Genomic DNA, 12426 nt, shown 5'->3' with positions numbered 1-12426 from the left:
TGCAAGTGTATTAAAATGAGGAGCAAATCCCTTCTCCAAGGATAGATAATAGCGAATTGAAAACTTACAAATTTTCAACATCTTCTTTAGAACCAGCGAATGAGCCAATTTCAATCATACTTAGTACAAATCAGGCTTGAGTAAAAGGAATTCAAGTTTGTGTAAATGAAGGGACATATCCCCTTCAAAGAGGAGATTATCACAAAAATGCAAACCTCCCGTGGGGACCCGGGTAAGAATAGGTCCTCAGTACCTCTTGCTTGTCGTAAGAGTTGACTAAATGGGGCGGTCCTTCGGATGAGACCGTAAAAACCGAGGCCCCGTGTCACAGCAGGTGTGGCACGATAAAGATCCCTCCCTGCTCAAAGGCCGTAAGCGCCGAGCATAGGCCTAAATGTTGCAGCCCTTCACCGGCATTGGTGACGTCTCCATATGAGTGAAATATTCTCGAGCATCCCGCTAATTAATTTCCAATCAATCAATCAATCAATCAAAAGTTGGGTGGGGTCATTTAAAATTCTTCTCAAGAACCACTGGGACAGAAAAGTTAAACTTTAAACGGCAGCTTCCTGACATAGTGCAGAATCAAGTTTGTTAAAAACATGGCCCATGGGGGTAGGGTAGACCCACAATAGAGAATCAAAGTTTTACATGCGAATATATAGGGAATTTTTTTAAATCTTCTTAAGAACTACTGGTCCAGACAAGTGGAAATTTACAGGGCAGCTTCCTGACACAGTGCAGATTCATGTTTAAAACTCAAGCTCCCGGGGATAGGTTGTAGCCACAATAGGAATCAAAGTTTTACATACGAATATATAGGGAAAATTTTAAGATATGGGCCAAGATGACTCAGGTGAGCGATGTGGCCCATGGGCCTCTTATTATTCTTTTAGAATCTTTTCTATAGATTTTGATAGGCCGGTCTACATTTGTTTGGGACTTATTGAAGGGAATGTAACATTGTGGTGAGAGTAAAGGCCTTTATTCTATGGGAGTAGCTTAAACACGGAACGAAACAGAAAACGGAAACATTGCATGTAATAGTATTACAAGGAGGTGAGCATTTTGTAAAATTAAAAGACTCATTATGAAGAACTGAAGCAGAAATTACGGAGAGAACAGGACATTATCCTTCAGAGTCTACCGTTCCATAAACTTCATACCAATGTATATATGTATTTTAAAATCATTATATTAACTTATTTTGAAAAATATTAAGCAAGCGTCTGTGGGTACAACCCCCTTTTCCAGACTTTGTCATTTTCTGACACACACCCACCGATTGTGAGAGTGTGTTGTTTCACAAGGAAATAAATAAATAAAATAAATATACACTAATACTGCATATGTAGCTACGGTTTAATTTTACGCCAACATATAGCATGCAAGGTGAAGATAACGAACAGTGATCAATCTCATAACTCCTATAAGCAATACAAAATAGAGAGTTGGGCAAACACGGACCCCTGGACACGCCAGAGGTGGGATGCTTCCTGAAGACTGGCATATAGACATTATAGCAAGTTACCAACTACAGGTTCCTTAGGAAAGTCCAGAAACTGAAGTTTGAAAGTCTTCTTTTATTGGTATACAGTCATTTAGGGTATTTCGGGTCACCTTTTACATTTTTACTGCAGTAAATAAAACTAACAAGGTTATTATTGGTAGTTGGGTATCATTGGGAAGTAGATTATCCGAATGAATATATCTATAAATCGATTATGGTTCATGTTTTTCGATTTGTTTTGATAAACGACATTAACAGGAGTTTTATTTGTACCATCAATTTTGGGTATTGCGGGTCACTTCCTGTTACTTCGAGTCAATTCGTAAAAGTATATAAAATCTCAATAAAAGGCATGTTAATATAGTTTGGTGACCAAAAAAATTTATTTTTAATTTTGTCAGAAATGTATTTTCAATGGACAAATGGCTTACGTTTTAAGTTGATATGCACACACGATGTAACGTGTGTAATGCAGGGCAGATTAAGCAGGCGGACCAAAAATTATCGCCTCCAATTTTTATTTCAAAAAAGACGCTTCTCATTATTTCAAAGAAATTAATTGAAGTCATTTATTGAAACAATGAATAGATATCTTTCAATGTAACAATGAAAAGGTAATATTGTAACACAATACAATACCTCTGTATTAAAAGAGTGATTGTAGGTCCTATATTGCTCGGGACCTGACCCTTCCTCGGGACGATAGAATATTTACATAGAAAAGAAAACTAAATTGAAAAGGAAACTAAAACTACAACTACACTACAAAAGCTGATAACAAACAAAACGTCTACATATTAAAATCATCGAGTGTAATATGTGGCAATAGAAAAGTCTGTTCCCATCGAGCGTCAAGACTAATTCGAACTGGTTCAACTAAAAGTTGGAATTCCACAAAGTATTTCAAACACTTTTAGAAATTCTACAAGGCTTGATAAAGGTATACAGTGTATTGTATAGCTATATGCATGTAGCTAAGAAAGAGGCTGAAGTGGACCGTAGCAGCGGTAAGATGTCTTTCGTTACGTTGAACAGCCAACATTTAATCATAATTGATGAATTGTACAGTCTAGAATTAATGTTAAACACTAACATGCGTCACAGCAAAGACCCGACGAAGATATACCTTTCAAAACGCACGTGTCCCGAAATACACTAAATCGAAGGGGATAAGAAGGACGCTATTAACTCCAAATATTTTACTGTGATTAAATTTAGTATAGTTGTATTTGAAAGTTTATAAAATTATCTTTCCAGCTGTATATAATATTTACCGCTTCGTCAATCGTAACATTCACAACATCGATGAAAATAACAATGTCTCCGTTTTGGACACGCAAAATTTTCCGATCGGAATAGCATGCCAATTAATCAACGTGTTAATTATTTTGTTTCTTTTGAGTATTTCACTCGTTAATTGTGTAAATACATATAACACACCTTCCTGAACGTGACTGCAACATTTTCATTTTATTTCACGTTTAGTGCGAACTAATACTGAATAAACCCGACGATTCCCAAAATTTCCCCTTCAAGAATTTTTCATTTATGTAGAGACGCCACCAACTTTAGATGGCGTTTCACAAATTCTAACCTACGCATGGCGCTCAGGGTTGTAGATATGAAGGTGCTTATCCATTTTTTCTTCGTTGTTTTACGTCCCATTCGAGACTTCTTCATTTACGTAAATATTTGTACGTTACCAGCTTTGGGCGAAGTGCCACTTTTCACCTATGCGCATGGGGGATTTACATCCGCAGCAGTGAGGGTTTTCTATATCGTATCAACGCCCACCATGATACGGGACCTCCGTTTTTAAGACCTGTTACTTTCACTTCTAGTGCCGGGCGCATGGCGAAGAAATCAGTCACTATACCAATGTGAAACGTCTTAGGTTTGACACGGCGACAGAAACAAGAATTTCAACATCATGAAAGACTTCGATTCCTCGTGAGAAAAAAAAACCAACATCTTATTAATGGATGCAATAATGTGTTGGTAAATAAAGACTTTGAAATACGATACAAAATTGGAAATATTTTTCTCAGTCAAATCACAAGCGTTGTTTAATTGAGTTTACACCTAAGAGGCATTCTCATGTCCCCTGTTGAAATCGTCATCCTATTCTGTCGGAAATGAAGGATAGATCATTATTTGCCCCTAGTGTCTCTCGGTGTGAATCGAAGAAACTATTTCCTTCTTGCTGGTCATTTTGAGAAAACAAATTAAGTTGTCACCTGGGTTTCCCATTGTTTCAGTTATATAGTGTCACTGACCACTGTAAGGTTCCCCTAAGACACGCGTCATTCATATAACAGCTCGACAACCGTCACTCTCCGTTAATGTTATGCTTTCCATGGATGGGTTTTTTCTTTTAGCGTCCGGTGGCATAAGAAGATAGGATTTTTCCATTCCCGGACAGTTATTGAGACGAATGGCGGCTCGGTGGTCCATCGTGTACTCTGAATAGGCGTCAGAGCCTTGTTTTAACTTACCAACCCCTGCAAAGAAAATGTTAACAATTTGTTATTTTATTTACAACGTACGATGCAGGGGAAATATTTCTAACGTACATAATTGATACCTTGTAATTGATCATTTGTCCCAAAATTGCTCAGCAGATAAGATATATAGATATAAGACGCGCTTGCACGGTACAAGCATGATAATCGGTGTTGATTTTTTGTTGTTGTTTTTTTTTTGGTTGGTACAAAAGAAAATATGTCGCTTAATTTCTCATAATAATGAAATAATAATGTGATAATGTTCATATGAGAAGGTTTCATCCCTGAAACCATTTCTAAACAATTAGTTATGACAAAACATGACTGATATTGGATGATGAATTATACACAGATTTTACGCCATGATTGATTGTTTGTTTCTGTCCATTCCGTTACGACTTAGAAGCCAACAAAAGCCATTTTGATGGAAAATGTATTGCTTTTAAAGCAAATACACCACTGCTAAGTCACATAAACATCAATCCTAATTTTTTTTCAGGTCGCTGAATTCCATAAGTGTCGGGAGACTTATTCCAATTGATACGATTTCCATGGTAACTCGGATGGCGGCACGTAGTTTTTAAGTACAGGTAATGGGTTTTTTCATCTTAAGAAAAAATGAGTTGGATATTAAAGCTTCAGACGAACGTAATTTTGTATTGATAGTTCTCATGAGCATTCAATTCTACACCCCCAGTCAAAGTGGCGCATTAATCTTTCTATTTTTTTTCTATTTATCAATCAATCTATCATTTCTACCATTATATTTTCTATGTTTCAAAGTTATAGATCGTATCTTTAATAGGAATACAATTCTCATAGCATAAATATTGGAGTGCCTTTAACGTAAGCTACATGTAAATGCAAAAAATATCATATTTATATATATATTGATTGACTGAATATTGTTTATCGTCCCGCTCGAGAATTTTTCATTTTGCAGGAGGCTTGCCCCCTCCCCCTGAAAATTTTCAAAATCTAGATGCAAAATCGTGCATTTCCAGTACATCTGTTTTACAAATAAATAAAAATTTGATACCCAAATTCAGCTTCTATTTTTACTGATTCTCACATCAAACCACCAGAAAAAATATTTTACTGTTTCAATTTTATTAAGAGTTCACATTAAGTCCATGGATATTTTATATGCTTTGTTAGAAAGTTCCTGAACATCTCTCATTTGATAAAAAGCATCATTATTGTCATCAAAATCCAGGGTTGTCACTAACACAAGAATCTGCGTCCTAGACGCAGAAAATTCATTTGGGACGCAAGTTTGTCTGATATGGTGAGTCCCGCGAACGCGTCTTCGACTCCGAGTAAAAATCATAATTTTACTTCGAAACCCTAATATTGTTTATTAATTAAAACTCGTAGTAGGAAAAAATCTAGGTAAAACGTTACACTCTAGTGAACCGAGATAATACCACCGAGTTCATAGTGTCCCGATCCGACTTGTTTGTTTAGTGTCAGTCAATTGGGTGCAAATTAGAATATTATACTATATAGACAATTAGATGAGACGCAAAATGAAGAACATTTTGCCACTGGCAGTTATTTATTTTTATTTCTTATCTATTTATTTATTTATTTTTTTAGTCCCATGGGGATCCGGGTTAGAATAGGTTCTCAGTACCCCTTGCTTGTCGTAAGAGGCGACTAAATGTGGCGGTCCTTCGGATGAGACCGTAAAAACCGAGGCCCCGTGTCACAGCAGGTGTGGCACGATAAAGATCCCTCCCTGCTCAAAGGCCGTAAGCGCCGAGCATAGGCCTAAATGTTGCAACCCTTCACTGGCAATGATGACATCTCCATATGGGTGAAATATTCTCGAGCGGGACGTTAAACAATATTTAATCAATCAATTTATTTATTTTTTACAAATCGGGATCTCTGTTTGAATATAAATGTTTGTCTTCCGGTAGTCATTTTTATTGGAATCGGAAGTTGCGTGCGCGTAGTTTGTAAACTTTGGGAAGTTTTACAGATCGTCGGCAAACAAAAGTAGAACGCATCTATTTCAATCTTGAAAAGTCCTTTTTCGTTTCTTGCGGTGGTACTCTCTGTTTGCTTGAGTTGTTTCTTCCTCTGTTTTTCTTTTGGGGGGGGGGGGGGGGGGGGGGGGGACTGACGCTCCCCAAAAACCGCCACAATTTTTTCAGCGTATAGTGTATGCTTGAATGACTGTGTCATTTAATAACTATAATTCTAAGCGCAGAAGTGACACGGTTACGATTAGACAGCTCGATAAAAAATTAGTCCATTGTGTATTTACAACGATATGAAACAGAAACGAAAACAGAAAGACTTCGACAATTATTTTATTGTACAGAGGTCTGTTTTTTTAGTAGTCCACCGGACTACTTATTGATGATGTTCTGATAGTCCGTGACAAAATTTACTAGCCTCGGTCTACCGGACTAGCGTTAGTGTCGAACCCTGAAATTTGACTTTACTTGGTGTACAGCATGTAAGCATGCATGCAAGTTGTACTTCACCGTGAAATCACTCACCACAACACAGTATGTTTTGGAAAGCCCTTCTGAATTTAACAGACATGGCGTTATACAGAATGGGGTTGATGGCGCTGTTGATGTAGACCATGATCCGACAAAATAAAAGAAACCACGGATCCTTGTATTTAGATTTAGCAAACGAGTTGTACACTACCATAACCCGATAAGGCATCCACAGGATCGCGAAGACGCCGAAAATCACAATCAGCATTCTCACAACCTGTAAAATTAAAAAATGCAACAAAAGTCATTGAAGTTTTCTCATATGATGCTAAATACCAAAAGAAAAGTCAAATGGAAAATGCACATACATGTATCGTAAACATTCGTGAAGGGGGTATTTACGACGCATCTGTTCAATGAGTTTTACTTGTTGAACTTGATTCAACATCCCTAGGTCATCGCGCATGAATATTTAAAGGACTTGGGTGTGGACCCTTCACATCCTCATTTTATTTTGTTATCCAAACAATTTAATCCTATATTCAAATTTGAAACAAAAAGAAGTTATTTCAAATTATGAGCACCATATAAACAGATATGTTCTGTTTATCATGTAATTATTTTCAACTTCAGATGGAAAATTAATTAACGACAGTTCGTTTTATAAAATGATAAGAAAAGATATATATGAGATTGATCACTATTCGTTATTTTCAGGATGCTATGGGATAAAGCACAATTGTATGTACATGATTTCACCGAAGCTAATTGGAACATCCCTCTGCCTTTTCCGTCAAGTCTAGAAAACACGAGGTTTTTTCATGACTAAACAGAAAAGACCGAGCGAAGTACTGAGTGAACGCGAGACACGATTTTTATTTATATATTGGGACCTAATAAGGTAGCACATGACGGTACACATGACCAGAGGAGGGGGGTCAACTTGCGCATGCTCGAGTACATGTTTATCGGAATCAGCAATGTTTCATAAACATTTCCCATAAGGATTTTTTTTTAAAAAAAAATATATGGTTTGTGAAAAACATTTTTTGGTGTTTTTGATAATAAATAAAATTAATGTTTTGGAGTCTAATTTATTCATTTATTTATTGTGTTTATTAATTTACATGACAACATATTCACCTCAGCAACAAATGAAGTAATATATTGTTGTTCATATCTTAAAATGGACAACAGTAAAAAGTTAGTTGCATTGAGCTTTTGAAATTAAAAACGTCATTAACGGCTTGAACATGTTGAAGCGTGTGAGCATCAATAATCTATATCATTGATTTAAGGTACCTGTTTACGTTCGCTGTTGAATTTGAAGTTTTAAGGTCCAGAGTAAATACAAGGATGACTCTTAATTCTGAGGTTAAAGGTCAAAGCTTCTTCATATCCATTAGGCATATATATATATATATATATATATATATATATATATATATATATATATCACTACAGCTCAAGAAATAAGACTTTTAATTAAATATTTGCATGCTTCAAGATTAAAAAAAAGTTTTAAAACACATTTTTATTTCAATATGGAATATTAAGTTACTGTTAGAAACGCATGTTTATGGTTCACTTTTAAAGGGCGGCAACTTGCGTAGACGAGCATGGCACAGAACACATTAATTCAGCTGAAGAATTAATGCTATCATCAATTCAATTGATGCGCGCATTAATTCATTTGATGAGAGCAATACTTGATTTAATGCGCGCATTAATTCAATTAAAGAGAGCAATAATTGAATTGATGATATCTTCAAATAATTGAAAAGGCTATTCAATTATTTGAGTTTATGTTAATTTGGCGCTTCATATACATGTACCCTCGATTTCGACGTTGGAGTGTCTTCTGACTTAATTATGTCTCTCCTTCCCAGAAGGGGGACATGTTATTGGCCTTTGATATTTGGTATGTGGGTATAACATGATAAGACAGTGTGTCACGTGTCATTTTGATGGTCAAATAATAGAATTTTGGGCTAGGCCTTTGGTATTATGGGTATACCACAATAAGACTTCTTCTCCAAAACCACCATGCCTATTTCAACCAAACTTGGTTCAAATCATCCTTGGGTGAAGGGGGTTCAAGTTTATTCAAAGAAGGACCATGTTCTCTTCAAAGGGGAGATAATTACAAAAAAGCAAAAAATGTGGTGGGGTCATTTAGAATGTTTTACTCAAGAACCACTGAGCCAGAAAAGCAGACATTTACATGAAAGCTTCTCGACATAGTGGAAATTCAAGTTTGTAAAAATCATCCCCCGGGTGTAGGTTGGGGCCCACAATAGGAATCAAAGTTTTATATGCGAATATGTAGGGAAAATCTTCAAATATGGGCCAAGGTGACTCGGGTGAGCGATGTGGCCAAAGGGCCTCCCATTCACTTACCATTTAGGTGGGAAAGAATGTTTCAGGGACTGTAATTACATTTTGAGGATAATGACAAATGACGTAATGTCCCTTATGAATATAAAGGGCAACAGAGGGAAGTTTCAGGCGGTGATAGGTATGTTTATCTATGTCAGGTTCATTAAATTTAATGTCATTCAAAATGTTATGCTCCTGCAACTAAAGTAGGGGGCATGGATTTTGTTTTTCTCTTGTCTTTCTGTCTGAAACTTTAACCTTGATAATAAATTTTGAATTTTTAAATTTCTAACTTGTTACCACTAGGGGCAAAGTGTTTCACAAACACATTTTGTTGTATTTGGGAATTATTACTAACTGTAGATTTTGTAAAAGATAATTTTTAATAAATACTTCTTTAGTTTTGTAGCAAGTGCAGTTCATCAATGGAACACGAAGTCCAATAGGCTGTTGCAAAATACCTTAAATATGCACCAGACCGGACAGGCGGAAGAGGCCGGAACGAAAATGAATGAATGGAATCAAATGATAACTTTAATTTTTTTCAGGGCGTAAAGTTTCCTACAAGTTCCTATATTTGGTGGTTATTCCTATAAATTCCTATATCTCCACAAAAATTCCTACATTTCTGTGAAATTCCTATATTTCAGGGTAAGTAAGAAATGTTGGATTCTGAAGCAAAACCAGTACTGTATATTACAAACAGTTTGTGTCATCTATTTGTAATTGTACAACATTTACTTCTTTCACATTTCTTTCAGGTGTCAGCAGGCTGTCCAGCAGCCCTAAAAATTCCTTTAAAAATCCTAAATTTATTAGCTTTGCTAACATGCCTTAAAATATGTTAAATTAAAGGGGAAATCCTTAAAAAAAAAAGCCATAATTTCCCCTGTAAATCCCTATTTATTTATTTTTAAAAAAAAATACTATTTCTATTCTAGCAATATTGAAAATGCATTCTAACTTTTGATCAGCGAATCCATGTGTCAAGCTGTTTATTGCTTGTGACTTTGTGACAAAGATGTAACTATTAAGGTTACAGCCAGTTATTCCTGTACGGAGAGTGTTTTTTGTGAGTTTCTTTATCGTCAGAATTGTGAAAGTAACATCATTTAAATTTTTAAAACTGCCCTAATTTGGTTATGTAATTCCTAATTTTAGCCCTAAATTTTCATAGTTTTAGCTCTAAAATTAGCCCCTTTTTTTTGTCAGAGAGTGCTGGACAGCCTGGGTGTGGCGACCCTGCCCAGCTTTACCTGCAGGATTTGTTTTTCTTCCTTGCGGGAAGTCAAACAGTCCTGTAGATGAAGCTGTTCCATGTTCCAACTAGTGTTTTGTTTCAGGTTGAGTTTTAACGAGACTTGGTGTGAAAATGCCTAGGATAAAACAAAGTTTTTGGGAACGCTGGTTAATTTAAGTAGATTCAAATTAACACAGGTTACAGTAGTAAGATGTTAGCTTGCCAATTGTGTCATTTTGTTAATTGACATTATTTTATTGAAACAATGAAAGTTGTAATTCCTGTTAACTTGTAAATAAAAGGAGAGTGTAATGAGTGGAGGAGGAGGCTGTAAAGTCCACAAGTTCTTTGTTTTTCTTGTCCTATATTTCTGAGAAAAAGGTGCTATATTTCTGAGGTTTGTCCTATATTTTTTGGACCAAAATTCACTTGACACCCTGAGATTGGATAGTGTCAATGGCTGAATATTATTTACTAAACAATGAATAGAGAAGAAAAATGACCAGAATAATAGTTCTCTTGTTCAAATGATTACCTTTCAACTTATTGATGTTGCAAAAATCTGTCAGTTTGATGTCGATTGATTGATCGTATATTGCTAATGTCTTGCTCAAGATATTTTTTACTCATATGGAGACGTCATCATTGCCGGTGAAGGGGTGCAAAAGTTAGGCCTATGCTCGGCTCTTATATGGCCTTTGAGCAGGGAGGGATCTTTATCATGCCACAACTGGTGTAACACAGCTAGGGCCTCGGTTTTTGTGGTCTCATCCAAAGGACCGTCCCGTTTAATCGCCTCTTACGACGAGCAAGGGGTATTGTGGACCTATTATAACCCGGATCCCCATGGGATCATGAACGTCTGTGTGACGGTGAAATCTGACGTTTTGTAGACGTCAGAAAAAGACGTCTAAAAAGCTTTCATTTTCAATTACAATCCAACGTAAATCCGACGTCAGTAATTGACGTCAATCCAACCAACTTTGCATGCTGGGTGCAATTGGGGAAAGAAGAGCTGTAGAAATCATTGCTCAGTGTAGATTGATTGAATATTCTTTGACGTCCCTTTCGAAAATCTAGGCGGCGTTAATCTTTATCGTACCACACCTGCTGTGGCACGGGTCATCAGTATTTGCGGTCTCATCCGAAGGACCGCCCCATTTAGCCGCCTCTTATGAGAAGCAAGGGGTACTGAGGATCTATTCTAACCCGGATTTCCAAGGGATGCTCAACGTAGAATTAAAGGAAAACTAGTGTTGAAAGATTTGTAAATTATTCAGAACTTTGGGACCCTTTTAAATTATAAGATCAGGGCATCATTAAATCAGAGTCAATACTACAGCACAGGCCCGTAGGCAGGATTTTTCAAGGGGGGGGGGGGGGTACATAGACTCGCAACGCGAGTCTATCACCTCGCACCGCGAGGTGCCACTACGGCAGGGGGCCGCTCAAGGCCCCCAGAAGCTCTGGGGTATTTGGTGCAAAATCCTGCAATCTAGCAATTTCCTGGCACTTAATTTGCATTTTGGAATCATGCCTTTTTTACTATGAATTTTCATGATTTTCATAAAAAATCCCGACTTTAATAGTCACAATTCAAACAAAATCCCGACTTTAATAGTGCTTAGTAGTTTTCAAGGGGGGGGGGGGGGTTCGTACGAACCCCACGACCCCCCCCCCCCCCCCCTGGCTACGGGTGTGCAGCAAGAGGTAGGTACACAACATTGATCATACATGTACCGAGCCTAGCTGACACACAAAATCAGAAACTAGAGGAAACGGTGGTGGATCAAACAAGTGAGAAAAATCAGGTATATGAGGATTATTGTGAGATCAGAAAAAGAGAAGAATTTTAAAATAAATAAATGAGAGAGAGGGAGAGATTCAGAAGACACAACACTATTGAGGATTTAGAAGGAGAGTGTTCAATGTTGAGGAAGAGTTTAGACAAAAATACAGAAAGTTCAATAAGATTGAAACAACAAATGGATTTTGAAATGAAAGTGAGACAGAATGAAATATGTGTATGAAAGGTGAAGATAACAAGCGGTGATCAATCTCATAACTCCTATAAGCAATACAAAATAGATAGTTGGGCAAACACGGACCCCTGGACACACCAGAGGTGGGATCAGGTGCCTAAGAGGAGTAAGCATTCCCTGTCGACCGGTTACACTCGCCGTGAGCCCTATATACTGATCAGGTAAACGGAGTTATCCGTAGTCAAAATCAGAGTGCCAAGAACGGCCTAACAATCGGTATGAAACACGTCGGACAGCATATGACCCAATGATAGGTTGCATTGACGAACTAGATCGTTATAACAACAATAGA

General features: G+C 37.0%; 1 protein-coding gene across 1 annotated transcript in view; it reads right to left on the bottom strand.

Annotated features, from left to right (window-relative positions):
* Positions 1-3485: 3485 nt before the first annotated feature.
* LOC125676983 (thyrotropin-releasing hormone receptor-like) overlaps positions 3486-12426 on the bottom strand; it is a 45960-nt gene continuing 37019 nt past the window's right edge. Inside the window, exons 2-3 of the mRNA XM_048914885.2 lie at positions 6528-6750; positions 3486-4011 (exon numbers count right to left, since the gene is read on the bottom strand). Of these exons, the coding sequence (XP_048770842.2) occupies positions 3818-4011; positions 6528-6750 (417 nt within the window). The 3' untranslated portion in view covers positions 3486-3817. The remainder of the gene's footprint in view (positions 4012-6527; positions 6751-12426) is intronic.

Source organism: Ostrea edulis, chromosome 1 (genome assembly GCF_947568905.1).
Source record: "Ostrea edulis chromosome 1, xbOstEdul1.1, whole genome shotgun sequence".
NCBI lineage: Eukaryota > Metazoa > Mollusca > Bivalvia > Ostreida > Ostreidae > Ostrea > Ostrea edulis.
Note: the sequence above shows the minus strand (reverse complement) of the source record. Positions and strands in the feature narration are given on the sequence as shown.